The sequence below is a fragment of the Rhinolophus sinicus genome, chromosome 16, assembly GCF_057876585.1.
Source record: "Rhinolophus sinicus isolate RSI-liver-muscle chromosome 16, RSI-T2T, whole genome shotgun sequence".
Taxonomy (NCBI): Eukaryota; Metazoa; Chordata; class Mammalia; order Chiroptera; family Rhinolophidae; genus Rhinolophus; species Rhinolophus sinicus.
Window position 1 is genome coordinate 88502011 of NC_142516.1, and position 20546 is coordinate 88522556.

Genomic DNA, 20546 nt, shown 5'->3' on the forward strand with positions numbered 1-20546 from the left:
TATTTTGTAAGAGAAAAATCTTAAACTCAGAGAATTTAAAGTAAAAAGGAATCTTGAAAATTACCTATAACAGAAAAAAAGAATACCCCGTAAAATGGACAATGTATACAAAGACATAATTCCCAAAGTAAACATTATGAATGGACAACCAACATATAAAAATGGTTAACCTTACTTAACCCTAGAAACATATTAAGTGAAAAAAAGCAAGCCAGAACACTATATACGGAATGATACCATTTTTAGAAAGCTTAAACACAACCAAAATTAAATTTATTGTTTGCATACATGATAAAATTGTATATGAAAAAGCAAGAAACTGAAAAATGTAAACCTAAATATATGTAAAATATAAAACTCAGAGTGGTTATGTGTGGGGGAGGCAGGAGACAGAACGGGAAAAGGCACACAGGTAGGTAGGCACACAGGTAGGTAAGCATAACAGTAATGTTCTGGTTCTCATGCTTTGTGATGGATTCATTCATTTTAATTTATTAATATGCCTCACAACAGCGCTACATAGATGCTTTTGTAGGTATCAAATATTACATAATTTAAAATTCACATAATTCTAAATGTAAGATTCTACATCATCTATTAAAATGGCCAAGATTTTAACAATATCAGATTAGCAAGTGAATGAACAAATTTTCTGAGATTAATTTAGTAAATATGTCAAAAGACCTAAAATTTTGCAGTCAGCAAGGTAGCAGAATAGGAAGCCCCAGGCCTTGTTCCTTTACAAAGATACTAACTTAACAACGTGTGGTCCAAAAAGCCTTTATGAGAACTCCAGAAAGCAGTCAGGAAGCAGCAGTCCCCCAGGCAAGCTCAAAGCCAAGAACAACTTCATTGAAAAGGTGAGAGAAGCCATTTCATTTCTACTGTGTTAGCCCATATCCCCAAGCCGGCATACCTACAATTTGGGAGGAAAAGTCCAACTTGCAAGTTCTCCCATGGGAGGGAAAGAGAAGAGCTTAACATACATCTCAGCATTTAGGTGTCTTGCCTGACCTGGAGTGCTCAGAGAGGCCTGAGAGCTGCTAGGAACAGAAGAGGGCTCTGTGGCTGTGGCAGCACCAGAGTATCTCCCACTGCACGCAGAAGCCGGCATAGCCTGCTGTGATCAGGAGAATGTGTCCAGCCTGTGGCTTCCTCCTCAGTAGGGAATGATCAGAGTGGAATCATTGGGGGCTGCATGAGGGTCTGGTTTCTGTCTCAGCAGGCTCAGAGCACTAATGGGGAATTGGCATATCTTGGAAGCCTGGGGGCTCCAGAGAACAAAACAGAGTTCAGTTGCTTGTTACACAGTTCTACTGTGTTTCCCTGAAAATAAGCCCTAGCCGGACAATCAGCTCTCATGTGTCTTTTGGGGCAAAAATTAATATAAGACCTGGTCTTATTTTACTATAAGACCGCGTCTTTAATAATATATAATATAATATAATATAATATAATATAATATAATATAATATAATATAATATAATATAATATACAATACAACACAATACAATATATAATATAATACCGGGTCTTATATTAATTTTTGCTTCAAAGGATACATTAGAGCTGATTGTCTGGCTAGGTCTTATTTTCAGGGAAACACAGTAGTATAGACACCAGAGGAACAAAAGATTACAAATCCTGAAAAAGAAACCATCAAACCTCTCTAACCGGGAAGTTACGTACCTGTAGAAACAGAGAGAAGATGCAGTCCATAAAAATTTTGAGACACTCCCGTAATCGCTAGTGGGGCTGACTGGGTAAGGTCTTGCCCTTGTACAGAGCCAGTACAGAAAGACTGGGACAAGTGGTTGTTTTTCCAAATGAAGAAAACACAACAAAAAGTAACAAGACACACAAAGATACAGAAACCTGGCCCAATGTAACAAGATAAATCTCCAGAAGATAACCCTAAAGAAATGGAGATCTATGGCTTACCTGACAAAAAATTCAACATAAATGTCTTAAATGAACTCAGTGTTCTATAAAAGAACACAGGCAATAAATGAAATCAGAAAAATGAAGCATAAAGAAAATGAGACTATCAACAAAAAACTGTGAAAAATAACCAAATAGAAATTCTGGAGCTGAAGATTACAGTAATACAATAACTGAACTGAAAAATTCACTAGAAGTGTTCAAAAACAGATGTGATCAAACATAATAAAGAATCTATGAACTCAAAAACAGGTCATTTGAAATTACAGAATCAGAGGAACAAAAAGAAAACAAAATGAAGAAAAGTGAAGAAAGCCTGAGACTTATAGGACACTATAAACAGATCACTACAGGTATAATGGGAGTCCCAGAAGTAGGGGTAGGGCAGAGAGATTAACTGAAGAAATAGTGAACAAAAACTTCCCAAATATGAGAAAGGGAATAAACACCCAAGTTTAATAAGCTCAAAGGATTCCAACTAGGACAGACCCAAAAAGACAAATTATAACCAAACTGAAAAGTCGCAGAGAGAATCTTAAAACCAGCAAGAGGAAAGTGACTAATCACGTACAAGGGAACTGGCATGTGACTGTCAGCATATTCTCAGCAGAAACATTACAAGGCCAGAAGGCAGTGGGGTAATATATTCAAAGTGATGAAAGAAAAAGTTGCCAATCAAGAATACTATATCTGGCAAAACTTTCTTTAAAAAATGAAGAAGTAAAGACCTTCCCAGATAAACAAAAGCTGAGGGAGTTTATCACTGGTCTTACAAAAACTGCCAAAGGCAGTCTTTCAAGTTGAAATAAAAGGACACTAAACAGCAACACAAAATCATGAAAATATGCTCCCTGGTAAAGGTAAACTGACAAATGCAGCATCCTGTAACACTGTTATGGTGTTGTATAAATCACTTTTAATTCAAGTATAGAATATAAACGATAAAAACCTAAAAATAACTACAAAACTATGTCAATGAATCAAGAATATAAAAAGAAGTAATTTGAAACACTGGTAATATAAAGTGGGGAAGAGAGATGGAAAAAGTAGAGATTTTGTATTCAATTGAAGTTGTTATTAGTTTAAAATAGATTGTTATGGGGTAGCCATTTGGCTCAGTTGGTTAGAGCACAGTGCTCTTAACAACAAGGTTGCCGGTTGGATCCCCACATCAGCCACTGTGAGCTGCGCCCTCCACAACTAGATTGAAACAACTACTTGACTTGGAGCTGACGGGTCCTGGAAAAACACACTTAAAAAAAAAAAAATTGTTACAACTATAGGATGTTTATGTAATCCCCATGGTAACCACAAAGAAAATCTCAAAGAAGATGCACAAAAGAAAATGAGAAAGGAAGCAAAGCATGTCACTACAGAAAAAAAAAAATCAATATAACACAAAGGCAGACAGCAAGAGAGGAAAAGGACAAAATAGCTATAAGACATACAAAAAAATAACAAAATGGCAATAGTAAGTACTTCTCTAGCTGTAATTATTTTAAATGTAAATGGATTAAACTCCCCAATCAAAAGACATAGAGTGGCTGAAAGGTGTTTAAAAAAATATCCAACTTTATACTGTAGTTTTCTGACTCCTGCTTTAAACCATCAGCTGTGTTTCTAATTTCAATTATGTTTTTCATTTTCCTAAGTTCAATTTGCTTCTTTTCCTAGTCTGCCTAGTAATTTTTATGTTCTTTTACATAAAAGAATACATAAGTATTCCCCACTGTCTGAATCTGATTCGAGTTTGCATAGTGAGAATCTGGACTGTGAGAGACACTGTTATCTGACTCCTAAATTTCAGATAGCAAGTGTTCAGATAGCAGAGGGTGACAACCCTGTCTCAAAAAGGTATTTGAATCTATTCAGCTCTAGAGTTCAGAGAACAAGGGAGAGCTGTAGTCTTGCTTTAAAAATCTAGACTTTATCTGATCACAATATTTGTAGTCTTTGAAGATTACATTCTGCTTCTGTTGCAGGAGGCTTATTTCCTCACGCACTCAGGCTTTCTTCAGAGTTATAGGTTCTTGTTTTTGGAACTTTATCGGAAGGAATTCTTTGAGACTTATTCTCCCAGGGAGGATGAAGCATGTTTCTTCTAGGCCCCTGGGAGCACCACCAACTCAATTCCACTTTAGACCAAATTTCCAGCTTTGGGTTCTTCAAGCCACACAGATGAATCATATGTTCTCGCTCTAAAACCATGTGACTGAGGGCTGATGGTCAGGCATTTTCAAGGGTGCTTTTCCTGCTCATTCCAACAGAGCCAAAGTGGGTGAATCCTTGTGGGTGAATTCTTTTCTAGTTGACCCACTGAGGGGTCCTGGCTTTATGAAGGGGATTCTTTGATCTGACCTCTGACCCTTTTGTGGGCTCCAGGCTTTATCTCTCAGTCCCCATGAGAAGACTATAAACCCAGGCTCTAGGCCACTGGAAATTAGGGCTCCTGCACTTACTTACGTCTTTGTATTTAAATTTTCTGCTGATTTTTGGTCTGCAGAGAATTCCTTGTTTTTCTTTTTCCTTTTTTTTTTTTTTTTTTTTACCACCTCAGCTGTGCATTTAAGAAGTGTTTTTCATTTTCTCGTTTTCTTGTTTTTAATACTCAGCCCTCTATGCTTGGGAGTGCTCTACGAAGGAGAGAGTGCTGCATTCAGTCCACCTTACTGCTGGAAACAGAAGTCTGCAATAATTTCACAGTCAGCAGAAACACAAAAACATCACTAAAAAGGCTAAGTCTAACCTCTTTCAGATGAGAAAGCAGGCCTAGGAAGGTGAAGTCACTTGCTTAAGAGTTCAGTGCACGGCAAGGCCAACACCCAAATCCAGGTTTCCTGACTGCCAGCTTGGTTCTTGCCACTTGTATAATCATGCTTCTTTTGGCAAAGGACCCATGGAAAGGGCGGCACTTTTCATAGAGATGTGGAAAGTTTACATGAATAGTGTGGCCTTCCCACACTCATATTCCTGCCACATAGCTGTCTGAATAACGACAGTAAAACATCCAGACAAGGGAACTCACCATTGCTTTTGCAGTCCTCCACTGGACCCTCCTGCTGTCTCCAGAGCAACCCCGACCCCCTTCTGTCTCATGAATCAAGTCTGCAATCCTGAGACGGGGGCGGGGAGGGGGGGGGTAAAGGGGAGCAGCCAAGGGGAGCCTGCATCCTGCCAGTGCTTTTACAAGGCAACTCATACTCAGAAGGTGACCTATTTGTAACTTTAGAATGTTACAGTTCTTAAATAGGAGTTCTTTTTTTGTGTGTGAGAAAGTAAGTTTTATAATATAGCCTCTATTCATGGAACAAGTTAGAGAAGAAGCTGACTACACAAACTTCCACCTCATGTTCTCTTCATATAAAAACGAAGTCACTTTCCATGGGAAGACAGTTTTTACTTATTTACAAAAAATATGGTTTACAGCATGAAAATTATTTATAGTTGTAGATAAACTGAAAGCAGAAAAAAGCTGTAAAGAGGAAATGGAAAGCAATGTACTGTATTTTGCCATGTATAATACACACTTTTTTTGTGAGGGAAGATTAAGGAGGCACATTATACATGGGCAGTACTAATTCAGTATCTATATAAATGTTTTTAATTATTTTATTTATGCTTGTGAGTTAAAAGTGTAACTCTAGAAATCAATAATGATATCTGTATGCAAAACAATACCCTGGAATACGATCATCGGCTTTGTTGCACTTACAACGACTAGTTTTTGGCCTTCTCTGATGTGTAAATATCGTACCTTTGTTACCAGTACATAAAATTTCTTGTACCTTGTATCTGTTCTTGTGTTTTGTAATTGTTACATAAAATTTCTTATGCCATATGTTAAAAAATAAATGCTAAAACTCCTTTATAATACAAAAAAAAACAAGTACCTAAATGTAAAAAAATAAAATGTGAATTAAAAAATTAAAACGAGATTTTTTTTTCCCCAAAAAAGTTTGGGCCAAAAGCGTGGGTATGAATTATATACGGCAAAATACAGTACTTCATTTTTCTTAACTCTGTAATGGACAAGGTTTTATCAGATTTAAAGTCAATGATTTTACTAAATTGAGTACATAATCCATTTACACTAGCAATGAAAATAAGAAAAACGCATAGATTTCTTTATCCTTAATACCATCGATGATGTTTTAAAATTCTGATGAGCACTGATTGTGATCCCATTCGGTACACGTGGCTGAGGGAAGGAGACACAGCCACCCCACCCCACCCCAGCCCTCTAGTTGGTGGGTGACTTTTACCTGAAACATTGACTATGAATAATTTCCACGATGCCACACTTATACCACATTTTAAAAATCCAACAAAAACATGATTTTCCTCTGTTTCTCATTTTTTTTCATTTCAGTATGCTTTTAAGTGAACATTACTTTGTTTATAGAAAAGCGAGACGGAACCACACTGGATAAGTACCACGTCTTCCCGAAAATAAGACCTACCCCCAAAATAAGACCCAGTTAAGATCTCAGCCAGATGGACGCATTTAGTATGTTATGACCTTGTTCCAGAAGAAGATGACATGACTGTATTTGAATAAATGTAGATTGTTGTACATGAAAAAATAAAACATCCCGTGAAAATAAGCCCTAATGGAGTAAAAATTAATATAAGACCTGGTCTTATTTTCGGGGAAACATGGTACAATCTGTCACTGCATTTTGGCTGCGAATGAGACTGCTTGTTGTGAGCTGTGTCACCTCCTCAGGCTGGGAAGCAGGATATAGGTCCCAGGCAAGAGATGGGTCTGCAGTACCTGTCCGGGTGACACAACTGTACAGAACACAACTAATCCTGGAATTATTTCCCGATGGACACTGAATTCTTTTCTCAGTGTTTTCTGTCATAAAAGTGGGACCAACATGTGTGTGTATAATTGCCTGCCTGAGTCTAAGGTGCGGGCCTTTTAAAGGTCGTGATGCGCATCACCGAGCATTAACAAATGCCCGAACGGTACACTCACAGCAGCATTCATTTATAGGGAAAGCCCATCGCGCCTCCTCCCTATGTCCTGGACTGTCCTTCAAAACTCCGCCGCCAACATTATAGCCTAACTGCATTTCCCTGATTATTGGTGAGGCTGCATAGTCACAGCCACACCTGACAGAAGAGTTTATCCCCTCCGCCACCTTCCTGCATTCCACGTACTCCTCATGTCATGGAAATCGGGTTTTTGCCTCCAACCAGGTGCTGAGACTGCTGCCTTTAGGCTTGTAGCACTGTCTTAGTGGAGAATCCAATAGCCCCCGTTTTAGTCTTTGAGGCTATTAATCAATACATGTCTGATAGTTCTTCTACCTCCCCCCACCACTTCCCTAAGTCAGGAAGCCTGTCAACTGTGCTCTATCAGTTTCTTAGTTTTTGAAAGTGCTATCCATAATGAAACCTTCTAAAAAACTCTTCTTGGTCCTCTGAGTGTTACCAACACAGCATCCTTAGTCTTTCAACTCTCTTCTTAAATGATTCTCTTTTGGTGAACTATAACCTCTGATCTATCCATTACACATTCAAAGTTGTTTTGCTCTCTCTCTCTCTCTCTCTCTCTCTCTCTCTCTGTCTCTCTGTCTCTCTCTCTTCCATCCCCAAGATGGTACTCAATTCAGCACCCACTAAGGTGCAGTCACTAAGGACACTACCCTCATTCCGTAGGCGTGAGGAAGTTTCTTTTGTAGCTAGAAATACTGGAGACCTTCCTCCTGAACGACTGTCCAGCTTCCTTCTGGGTACTTTGCAGTCTGACTTGCAGATAGCCTGCCCTTTGGTTATGAGTGAGCTTTTCTTCCTTTGCCCCAACCCTTTCACAAGTTCAGGGGCAGCGAACTTGCACCCCCACCCCCACCAGCTACGTAAGAAAGTCACATTCACACAGATGACACAACGCTCACATCATCTCACAAGGCCCACTGCTATGGCAGGACCCTGTTCATTTCTATGCTGTCCCCGCTGCCATTCTTGGTCGAATGTCACCGCTCATGCCACCCCCCCATCTAATTGTGTCATTACCCAGCAGGACAGCTAGTGGGGACGCAGAAGATGCAGGAGGTGGCTCTGACAGCTACTGTGAGGAACCTTGGAGGCAGCGGGGGCCTGTGGAGGGACAGTGAGGATGCAAGCACAGCAGGTCGTGAATTACTCCAGTTTAATTATACTTTGCATCTTAAATGCTTAACTCTGTACTTGGCATAGAAAAAGGATATGGGAGGAGGAGCTGGAAGGAAATCAGTATTTACTGAGTACCCAAGATTGTCAGGAACATGATAAGTGCTTATTTGTTGATAAAAAGGCAGGAAAAGGGAAAGAACAATTGTGTGTATAAAACCTGCACGTGTGTATATGTTTTATAGATATATGTGACATACATATTTTACATATTTTATGAGATTTAAATACATGTATTACACATATCTGTAAAATCTTCAGACTGGATTTCTTGTCCTTTTTGTAGTTAGCCTCTGATGGAAGTTCCAGGAGGAGTTTGACGGATGTATCGATTAACAGCGGCATTACTGGAATAAATATCCTGCTTTCCAAAAAAGTAAACTTCAAAAACCAACACTCATTTGTAGATGTCATTTCTAGTACTCTTGTTAAAACCATCTTTTATAAACAGTAAGACGGGGGTCCATTTGCGGACTTTTACCTTCATGCCTAGGTACCCGTGAGCCCGCAAAGTCAGGAAAAACAAAACACGGAGAACAACAAACGCGAAGGTCATGGGTCAAGCAGAGGTAGCTTGCGGGCCCCTCGATATAGCCAGATGTGGACACTGGGGCCCCGGGGCCGACTCCAAGGGCTCCTGCGCATGAACTCAGCTCCCCCTCTCAACAACCCCTCAGGTGGGTCGCAGGCTCACTCCCATTTGATGGATAAGGAAACTGACAAAGCGATTAGGGAACTTGCCCAAAGTCACATATGATGAAGTGACTTGAAAAAGGGGGCCCATGGATGCTGAATGAACACCGGGACCAAGGACCCGATGACAGAGACCTCAAATGCACTTGTAAGAGCCAGAGGAAAGGCGCTTGTTCTATAGACACAAAGTCTCATCACTCTGACGGATGGATTTGGGGTGGCTGAGCTAAAAGGCTGAGACTGTCTTAGGAGGCAAAGCTCAGTGACAGTCAGTCCCCTGGGCTAGGAAGCTGTAACCAGTGCTGTGACCAAAAGGACATTCCCGGGACCCCCATCATAACCAAGACCACTCATGGAGACTCTGGCAGAGGGCGGGCCCTCCCTGTTTTTATGCAGCGACTGAGTTAAGAATGGCTCAGACGTGTTTAATTGGCTGGGAAAGCAAAAGAATAATTTTGCGACCCATGAAGTTATAGGACATTTGAACTTCGGTGTCCCCAGATGCAATGCCACGTGCACGCTGTCCTTGCAGAGGCCTCAAGCCTACACCGTCCACTGTCTGGGCTTGCATGGAAAAAGGCGTCAATGCCCGGCTAGTGACTGTGCCAGGGCACAGGTGACAGGCTGCGGATTAGACCAGCAGGGTGGCCTGATGAGACACATTTCTTCAGAACCCACATGCAACACAGATGCTGCTGTCTTCTAACATTTGTCACTAATAAAGCCCCAGCTGTGGGCCTCCTGGCCTCACAGAGCACAGACCCATGTCCAGCGAGCCCTCTTTAGGTGTCTGGGGGGCAGGGGCTGGTCCTGGGGCCGGAGCGAACTGCACGACACCCAGAACTGAGCCGCCTCGGTCCTGCCGGCTTCTGGAGGCTTCTTCCAGCCGCACAAACTCACTCTCCTTCTCCCAGGAGATCAGCTGCTGATTTGGTTCTTTGAATTTGGCCGTATCCACATAGATTTCTATCTCCCCTCCCCTTGGACGGTGATGTTTTGTCTCAGTATATGTGGTGGGCACTAAGCATGAGCTGTCCCCTCTTTGCTGTGACAACACTGGGGCCCCATAGAGCTGTGCAGAGGTATTCTAGTCAAGGAACTTGCTTACCCTGGGACTATAATCTTAAAATAAACTTTCAAATTCTTAAAATTAAAAAAACACATGGTTACAATGTACTTTATAAAAGACGTGTTCCTCAGAAAGTGGACCTTAAAGCGAATTTCTGTTCACTGAGTCAGTCATGTTACCCCCCGATTTTCATTATAAAATTTTCAGTGGAAAATTAAGAGATACGTTTTTGTAGAAAAAGTTCACACCAAGACATAAAAAGTATACTAAAAAATGCAGGAAGCCACTAAGTATCACAGAAACAAAACATAACCTTAAAATGGAACCAGTACTCAAACAACACCTACTCCAAATAAGGCACGAGTGCCACCATCATTCTAAAGGGAACATGCCGCATAGGACAGATGCACGTGACAAGCAGTGGTATTCTTTGTCTCCTGGCCTATTAAATGCAGCCTGCGGTCACTTCTAGTTTATCCACATGGGCTACACAAACGCTGACCACCAGGACCCTGAAGTCCCGTGATGCAGCTATACTGTCCTGTGAGGGACTTAATTTTTCTTCTGAGCTGATAGATGTTTTGGCACTGAGCTGCTAAAACCTTAACCCCAAATTTTGCATTTAAAAGAGAAAGGCATTTTTACATGGAGTAGTTAAAACAAATTCATTTCATTTTAAGTTAATTCTGTATAAGCAAACGAAGGTACCGAAAAGCTGGGCATGGATATTGGAAATTCCCCAGCAAGCACAACCGCTTTTCAACGCAATTCATATCAAGTAATGAAAGTAACAGCCACCAGGCCCTCAGCACCCAGGTGGCCCTCCCGGGGGCTGTGCGCATGACACTCACATCACCTGTGTGTGACAGCCAGGGCGGGAGGCCGGAGGCTGGGTAACTACACATGCCACATACTGTGGATTTGAAGTTGGTCACAATGGTAGCAGTGAACTTCCTACACACCCTGTGTTGCATTTAATCCTGTATTCTCTCATTTCAGATACAGCAGTTTTCCAAGTGTGGCCCCAGGACGAGCTCCACCCGCTGGGACCTTGACAGAAAGGTCCATGCCCCACCGTCACAACAGAATGGCTCAGGGCACCTCGGTGGTGCGTCACAGGCCTTCCAGGTGATTCTGGTAACACCTGAGAACTGCTGACAAGGGAGGGAGCTGAGGTTCATGAAACATCAACAGCAAAAATAAGGCTGCGTGAGACTAGTCGGGCCCATAAAAAAAGAACAATTTTCAGAAGCCTTGAGCTTGTTAGAAATAGCATTTATGTAAACTAATGATCTGGAACTCCCCTGGGGTGCTGGCTCCTAGGCAAACCCTCCAAACCAGCGTGTGGGCACAGCACTCAGACCAGCTGAAAGCTGGCCTCATTTAGATTCATGTAAAGAGGTGTCCCTTTCTCCTAGCTGAAACGTGGATCTAATCCAGACACAAGGGCCGAGTATTTCCACGCTAGAGCACAAACATGCATGAGCAGGCTTTACTGGTCAGAGGGGAATGGGGTGCTCGGAGCGACCTTTACATGAAGCTCGTACTGGGCATTGCCCAACGATCTATGACAGTGGGTGGGCAGCTGGGCAGGTGACTGCCATGCAGGGTGACCAGTGCTGGTGAAGATTGGGGTGCACCCAGTGTGCCCCAAGGTGCTCTGGGGGTCCCCAAAAGGCAAAAGGATGGAGGCAGAGAGAGAGGGGTCCACAGCGTGGCTTATGCAGACTTCAAAGCCAGGGACAGCCATGCCCTGTGGCCTGGGCCCAGAAGCAGAGATAGGAGGCAGCAAACACAGCCCCGCCATCCAAATGGCCACTCCAACTGGGGCTGCAGGATGAAGTGAAGAAACAAGGGACAAAAAGGCAAAAGGCAGGGAAAGCCGGCAAGTCCATGGGAGGAGCTGTTGAGTGCTTTAAACTGCGCCAAGAGAAGCAGGAACATGAGCCCGGCTTGTGAAAACGCCTCAGTAACCCGTTTCTACTCCCAAATGCCCTTGTGTGAGAAGAAAGCGCATTTGTGCACTAGAACTATTTGTGCTGGACTGAGATGGACTGGATCAGAGAAACGTATTAAAGAAAAGAAAAAGCAGTAGCTGGGAAGGCACGGGCGGGAGGCGGAAGTCTTACAGAAAGGTGCTGTCCTTGCACAGGCGCCAGGTCCGTCAGTGACCTCACCTGAGGCAGGAGGCCCAGCCGTGCTTTTCTGGGCGCGGTTCCAGGACTGGGGAAGGTCACCTAGAGAGGCTGAGCAGTTTTTGCATCAAAACGCCTGGTAGCGGGTGGCCTGGGGCACACCTTGACCCTCCTGGAGTTGGAGTCCTCCTGGGGTCCCTATGGAGCGCTAACCTGGGCCTGTGCCCCGTCCTGGGGCCTGTGCCCTGTCCTGGGGCCTGCCTCAGCATCTCTAGGGGGCCTGGTGCTTCTGAAGCCAATTTCCTGTGAAGCTATCGGGGTCTCTCAGGCTGCGGCTCAGGGTTTAACAGTGGGACGTGTTACAGGCTGTCAGCACTTCCTGGAAGGTGGCTGCAGTTGTTTTGCGAGCTGAACTTATGGTGCTTAGAGGACTTGTGGGATCCCTGGAGGCGGTGAGTCCGGTGCGGAGCAGTAGTCAATGATCGGTAGTTCCCTAGGGGCTGCACACGACAGTCACCCCTGGATGGGACGCAGTTTACATAGGCTTGTACCCGGAGCCCCCGGCTGCCAGACTGCCGACCTGCAGAGTTTGTCTCGCCCTTCCGGGCGCCTTGTCATCCGACTCCTTGGCCCGTAAGGACGTTTCCGGTCCACGCAGGCCCACGACCCCTCGCCTACCATTCCAAACCCCAAAGATGTCTGAAAGCCAAGTGTTCAGGCAGCAGTATGTAAACTTCTTGGGCTTAAAACCTGACTTGCCATGAAGCTGTTGTCAGCCGTTATTTATCTGGAGTGTGACTATTCATGTTTCATGGAATTAATACTTCATTCCATGAAGAGGTACTCCCCATGGGGATTACATGCCATGTGGCTCATGCATCATATGACTTCTCTAACCTCCAGAAAATGCTGACTTCTACAGCACACTTGGCCCCAGAGGCTTTGATAGGGGCAGTGGGCCCCGCTCGCGTCTCAGACCCAGACCCAGGACGCAGCTCCAGCCAACTCTTGGCAGTCAGCCAATGCATTAGAACAGCAGCTGGGGCAGGGGTGGCAGAAGTGAGGGCCATCCAAGGGCTGGCAACAGCACTGAGACACCAGTGTCCATCGTGACCAGGAGGCTGATGAGACAGGAGATGCTGCTCCTTGAGGTGGAAGCCCACCTTTGGCACTCCAGGGACTCAGGCTCAGTGCTGCTCCTATGAATCTGTCAGGCCCTGGCAATGCCTCCCTGACCAGAGGGTCCATGGATCACGGCTGTGAGGTTCAGTGGGAGGAGCTGGACCTGTCCTTGGAGAATCGGGCTCAGGCTGTGTCACCAGAACTAGAAGCACAGGTGACTGTCACTGCATCACATGTTGGCAAAGCAGAGCTCTCACTTCTGGAAGAGCCTTTGTCCCAGCTGCAGTTTCTAGCTGCCTGATCCAGCCTTTCCAGTAAGACTCCTTTCCCGACATGGCACAGGGGCCATGTCCTACTCGTTCCGGTGTCCTGAGCACTTAGCATGTGTCTGACACTGAGTATGCATCCAATGAACGGTAGGGAATGGATGAGAGAAAGGCCGGCCTAGGCTAAAGGCCGTGTCTTCCTTGGTCCAGACGCCTGAACATAGACATGACAGAACGCAGCCGGGGTGACATGGACCACATCACATGTGCGAGACAGTGCTAACTATAGATGGGGGAGAATGGAGCTATGTTTATAGGTCTCCACTCAGCATTTATTTTTCCAATTAATTTCTTTATAACCATCACATTTCTGCTAAGTTGAACTTCTACTATCCCCCAAGTCAGAGGAAGAAGGTAGATTTTGTTGATGGGGGGAAAGGGAAGGAAGGCCTAACGGACCTAATTAAGTAATGATGTCACAAGCAGTCACAGAGCCAAGGAATTTAAAGGTGCAGAGAACCTCAGAAACCACCTAGATCCTACAGCATTTACATGGTTGCTCCAAAGACATGGCTGTCGTGATCAAGACTGGGATGGGAACTGTGCCCCCGCCCCCCGTTCCCAGACTGGCGCTGCTTCTATACTAATGTGAAACTACAGGTTGGGACTGCCACACGCTGTAAGACCGTCTTACTTCTCATGGTACTTCCTGAAACTGTGAATGCTACAGCATAATACCGTAAAACCTCATTAGTATGGGCACCTATGATAACTTATCCAACCTGAACTTGTTTGTAAATCAATTAACAGAGAAGAGTATGGTTATTGAAGAACTAAAATCCGCCAACATTACAAACACTCAATTACATGTCAGATTGACCCCTACAAAATTAATTAGAACGAGTGATGTTTTACTGTATATAAAACAAACAAACAGATCGAGGACGTGTCTGGGCTGTTTCAAAGTGTTTCCAGAAGCCCATGTACTAACCCAGAATCCTGAGGTGACAGGAAACACTCACCATGGCCAGCGCTCCCCTCTCTTTTGCTGCGGGAACCCCCACTGCCATCTCTGCCAGACTTTATGCGCTGGAACAAGAAGAAGAGAAATTTAAAAGAATGCCTGCTATTCCTTCAAAGTTGACTATAACTTGATTTTTAAGTGAACGTTACTATGTGACGCTGAGGACTTACTGCCCTACTTTACTAAATACTGGGTTAGAGTTGGTTCTACAGGAAGGAAGACTGAGCTGTTAGTTCAAAGCCGGGGCTCAAGGCCAGTGCACCTCACTGTAGCTGCACTCACAATGCACAGTGCAGTGCGACCTCTGCATACGGCCATCCTAAAAACCAAATTTTTTTCAGGCCTACAACAAAGCAGATGTGAAGCTCAGGTCTTCAACACAGCAGTTTAAGGAGAAGCAGGGAGTGTACAAAGGGCTGTCCTACTCTGTGATGGCTGGACCTGAACTGTTTTGGGGGGGAACGCAAACTGGCTTTTGATTCAACTTCTCCAATCAAGGCACTATAAGTCTGTTCAAAGCGTACTTTCTTCAATACAAACTCACCCTTAAAACACAAGAAGTATCTCCAAACTGTGACATTAGTAGGTTTCCTATTCCATTTTGTTGTTATTTTGTGTTTTGCCTAAGTGTTAAAACTTTTGTATTAATACTGAAACTGCCTCCGGTCATGCATTCTCATACGTAAATGGTAGTGAGTGATAAAATGTAGTTAGTGAAGAGATACAGACTGCTTGTGATAAATATTTACTGTACAAATGAATTGAAACTTCTCAACATTAGTTGATATCTTATTTAGATCTTCAATAATATAAACATAATTTCATAGTTAATTCAAAAGACAAATTATCTACTCCCTCAACCTTGACAACTCCCCAAATATTTATAAATCAATAACCCGGATGAGGTTATTGACATTGTGGTCTGATAGAAAGAAGAAAATTTTCTCTTCAATAATTCAAGGCTCATTTCTATAAAATGAAACACTCTCCTAAAACGTAGGACTTTCAAATATAGGTAAACATGCTCAAGTTTTTTCTGTTAAAAAGAAAAAGAAACCTCCCTTGAAACCCCATCTCTACCCTTGTCTTCATAAATGAAGAAAAGCTAAAAATTAAGAACAAAACAAAAACTTAAAACATCTATAATCAGATTTTATTTCAAAACCTGGTTTCCACCTGTCCAGATTAATCATCACCAGCGTATTGAAAAAAGTGCCAAAATACTGACGCTGTTAAACACGAGTGCCCTGACAGGTGGACATTTTTCTGACCCAATGTGAGCACACTGCTCAAGGAACCAGTTAGGATAAAGCAACGTCGGAAGGCGCACGTTCGTGACCACTGCGCTCTTGACCTGGCCCACCTGTTCCTTGCCCTCATCCAGAACGTTCCAACATCTTGGGTCTCATCCATCTCCCCCATCAATCCCTCTGAGTCCTTAATTCTTCCAGCCTGGAACCACCCTCCCACTCTGAGTACACCCACATCAGAACCCCCAAGGCCCTGGCTTGGCTTCCTGTCTTTCTGCTGCACTTGCCAAGAGAAACCTAAAGCCTGGTTGATTCAATGACTTCCCTTCTCCCTCTTGCTCACCCAGGACGCTGTGCCCTCCTGGAGACAAGTCATGTCAGCATGTGATGGTGTCACCTCCCAGCTGCCGCCCGCAGCTGGCTCGGGTCCCCTAGCCCCGGCCCCACGCGAGCCAGCCTCACTTCCAGCACCCGACTGAATCAGAGGCCTGCCTCTCCCCACGCAGGTATGCTGGCGCCTCCCTCCAGGAGCTCCCTGCATCTCCTCTCCCAGCGGGGCACTCCCCACACTGGGGTCCTTGTCCCTCACCCTCTCCTGTGGGCAGAGAATGTGGTTTCCATCCTCGTCCCACTGAACACTGTTTGCCTCTGAAAGGCAGTGAATTACAGCACAATGGGCCTTGTGTACCGACAGCTACAGGAGCTGTGGCAAGGATCTCCCGGGGAGCTTACAGAGATGGCCATGCCAAAAGTAAACCCAAAACATTCATCAAAACATTAGTTTAGAAGGCTCCAAGTTCAAAGACGCATGAACTGTCAAGGGCTCAGTTCACTTTCACCCCTCACACCATCTGCACGGTCGAGTTTCATCCACGGCAGATGCAAAGGCAGACACTAGAGGCGCTGGGGTGCTGGGGCGTGGCAGCAGCCTGGGAGCAGTCCTGCCCTGCAGGCCAGTGGTGGGACGTAACACAGGCCTAGGTGGGGCCCCTAGGACTAAGAAGACCAAGTGAGGGACGAGCACAGAGATGCTACTAGGTCAGCAAAGGGAACACGACAAGACTGTCAATCAAGGAGGCAGCTCAGCCTCACAGAGGAGTTTGAGCTCCATGCATGAAGGGGCAGTGCTGGACTGATGACAAGCGTGCCGGGAGGTGAGGGAAAGGCCAAGAGATAAGCCAGTGGAGACCTTTAGCAGGGAGGAAAGAGAATAATGGCAGTGGAGTGGACCCCAGATTTTGCAGGGCCCGAGCTTAGTCTGAGAAAGAACATAAAACTATGAAAATAAAACAGGCACAACAATAAAAAATATTTATAAGGGCCAGTACAAATGGGGGCCTGAAGCTTAAGCTCCACCCTCTACAGTCTGTGCACTGCCATGGTGGCTGGTGTCGTCCCCAGGCACGCAGGGCAGACGGCTTGCTGTGACTCTCGGCCACTGGATCCCAGGCTCCTGGAGGACCCTGCCTCACATGACACACCTGATACAGGTCCCGCTTCAGACTTAGCACATTCCAGGCATGCTAACTGTTTGTTACACAGTCACACGGCCGTTGTCATGTGGTGGGTGCGGGTGTCAAACAGGAGGGATGCTCATTCATCTTCTCAGAGTCTTACCACTTCATAAAGTTCACGGGAATTCACGCTCACTTTGGAGCGCAGTGCAGCAAGGCCTGAGGGCAGGCAAGACAGACCACACTGACGTAATAACGGACAAAAATGGTTCTCATCGCAACTAGACTAAAATGTGAGGGGAGCAGCCACACACGGAACACAGAACAAAATGTGACAGAGATGGAAAGCTCTCCATGTTATTTTGTTAAATATGGGGGGAAAGCCAGTTATAAGACAGTACTTTTGTAAAAATTCCATTTTTGAAACAAAGTCCCATTGAAAAATATACGTATCTGTCTATGCTTGTAGATCTTTGAAACGCCTGGGAAGATACATCCAAAACGTTGACAGTGACTTCAGAGTGTTAGGATGGGTGGTTCCACTTCTTTCTTTATACTTTTTTGAGTTAAAATATTACTTACAAAAATAACCTACCTGAATTTTTAAAAGAACATTTATTTTTTTAATAATATGGGAAAAAGATGGCATTCCTATTCTGAAAAAAATGGTACCATTCCATTAAAAAAAAAAAATGAGAGAGGATACAGAGAGGAGCAAAGTAGGTACAAAGAAAATAACGGGACAAATGAGATAAACAAGCATTGGGAGCAAGAAACATTTTCCCTTTATATCCGCATCCATGTGAACACATGCCCACAAGTGGTCTGCACTCCTCTACTGTTGGTGTCTCCTCATCCATCGCGTACAGCAGGACCACTCAGCGTGGGCCCAAAACATACCAGCCCACGCACCGTCACCATCCCTGCCCCAGATGTGGTGAGACAGAGCTCCAGGGCGAGGGCTGACAAAGCTCTCGCTTTCCAAGTACATGATAATTTTCCTAGTGATGTGAATGACAGATCAGGAAAAAATTAATGTCACCACAGACAGTTTGAGAAGTACTCATCTAAACACTACCTCCGCTTTACAGCTAATGAGAACAAGGCCCACAAAGGATAAACGTCCCTTCTGGGTCACAGAGCGGGGCAGTGATCAAGCTGCTCAAGCTGGGAGAGAAGGCCAGGGTCCCACCCACCATACTTGCTTTTATTCTGTAAGACAGAGTTTTGTCCAAGAGAATTGGGAGCAGTTACTTGTTATCTAGTTATGGATTCTTAAGAAGATTGGCCCTGACTTCAAATTCAAGAGAAAACAGAATTTAAGATGCTTCTTTGTGACTCCAACTCCAGAGTCCAGGGATACGACGGCTACAGCTTCCTGCCTGCAGACCTCGAAGCACACCTCTCCCCACGGTTTCCGTACCAAACTACAAACACCAGCGCCTCAGCACGACCTGAGCCCTCGCAGGCCACACGCCTCTGAGCTGTGTGACTGAGATGCTGGTGTTCACCTCAGGCTCCTGTGCTACCTGCCCAGTGAGCATGGGGCCAACTCAGCGCATAGCAGACAGTTGTAATGCTTCCTGACAGCAGGAGTGAGGGCTGGTACAAGGCAGTGCAGAACGCAGGACGTCCATGGCCTTGAACAAAGGAAGTGCCTGAGATTCTTACCCTGGGACGTGCACCCAATGCCCAAATCACCATGAATTTCATATTGACGATATATATTTTCTGCAGCATTTTTGTTAAACTTTGTAAATATGATAGTGCATACAATGTGCAAGACATTCTTGCAACTTTCATTACATACATGAACTTGTAAAGTTTTGCATTTTTTCTGTAAGTCAGTTTTAAAGCTATGCCTTTATGCGATCTTATTACTGAATTGTTTCCTTTTAAGAAATATAACCAAAAGGGTTTCTGCTCTAATAGATTGTATACTTATTTTCACTTTTTCTTTTTTTTGGTAATAACTCGAAGTTTGAGGATAAATACCAGCTACATTTTATATTAGTTTTGAATGTCACATATTTTGTGAAATTTGGACAAAAGAAAGCATTTCTTGAAATTGGTTGCTGATTTCTTTTGGGGGGGAGAATAGCAAATATAGGACAGAATTTATCTATTTGAATATTTTAGAAATTTGATTTCAAAAATGAATGATTAATATCCTTCCATCTTTGGACTAGCAATGAAACCTTCCTGTATTTTGTAAATTATTTCCTTACCCATTTTTTTTTTTTTTTTTTGCCCCCTAATACTTTTGTTTTGTTCTCTAATTCTCTTTGGAATCTTGGCTGATATTTTTCTCTTTTCATATTTAGCATACTCAGTCTTCAATTCCTGCTCTTCTCATTTTGCTCTTCTGCAGACATACAGTCAAGTTTGACAGAAAGGCAAAACATCTCTTAAAAGCAGCACTGCCTCAGGTCTCCCAGTGTCCACAGTGACTCTTGCCTGGAGTGGCTTCGTGTGGCACTAGTGCACATGTACGTGCAGGCTTGCTTGCTTCTCACTTGGAATGTGGTCCCCAAACGTGAAGGAGAGAAGAGTCTTCTGTTCCATCAGAGCTCCAGAAGATGACAGGTTTCCCTGAGAAATCACTCCATATGAACAAATTTGTAGCTCCAACACCTTAAAACAGGGGTTAGACTTGCAGGGGTGTCCAAACTGCGGCCCGCAGGCCAACTGCGGCCCGGAATCCATTGTTAATTGGCCCGCAGCAAATTCCAAAAATATATTTAGTTTACTTAAATAAACCAGGTGAGGCAATACGTACTTCACCTCAAGTGAGTGGCCCGGCTGTTTGTGTATTTTACTGCATAAACGTTGAAAAAAGTTTGGACACCCCTGGGTTAGAGGCTCAGGGAGACACATTATCCTGAATCACATTAACCTAAATCAATCTTTCTTTCTTAGGTCTACACAAATCCTTTTCCATTTTTAAACTTTTTTTTTTTTTTGAAATCCATGGCCTGATTTATTTTATGTCTACTTTCCCCCTAAAATCAGATTCCACATCCTGAGTTGGCATTTCATCATTTGTAAGGTGACACTACAGAACCATAAAATGTGCATTAGCACTTCTCAGACTTGAGTGAATATGAAAATTACCCAGAGAACTCGTTTAAAAAACTCATACACAGGGCTGGCCCGGTGGCTCAGGCGGTTAGAGCTCCATGCTCCTAACTCCAAAGGCTGCCAGTTCGATTCCCACATGGGCCAGTGGGCTCTCAACCACAAGGTTGCCAGTTCAATTCCTCGAGTCCCGCAAGGGATGGTGGGCAACGCCCCCTGCAACTAAGATTGAACACGGCACCTTGTGCTGAGCTGCTGCTGAGCTCCCGGATGGCTCAGTTGGTTGGAGCGCATCCTCTCAACCACAAGGTTGCCGGTTCGACTCCCGCAAGGGAT

The 20546-nt window shown here is 44.2% G+C and overlaps 1 protein-coding gene across 10 annotated transcripts in view; it reads right to left on the bottom strand.

Annotated features, from left to right (window-relative positions):
• Positions 1 to 20546, bottom strand: part of IFT88 (intraflagellar transport 88) — a 127132-nt gene that overhangs the window by 2358 nt on the left and 104228 nt on the right. For all 10 annotated transcript variants that reach the window (XM_074330134.2, XM_088792717.1, XM_088792714.1 and 7 more), the window contains one exon: positions 14427 to 14493. In XM_074330134.2, the coding sequence (XP_074186235.1) occupies positions 14427 to 14493 (67 nt within the window). The remainder of the gene's footprint in view (positions 1 to 14426; positions 14494 to 20546) is intronic.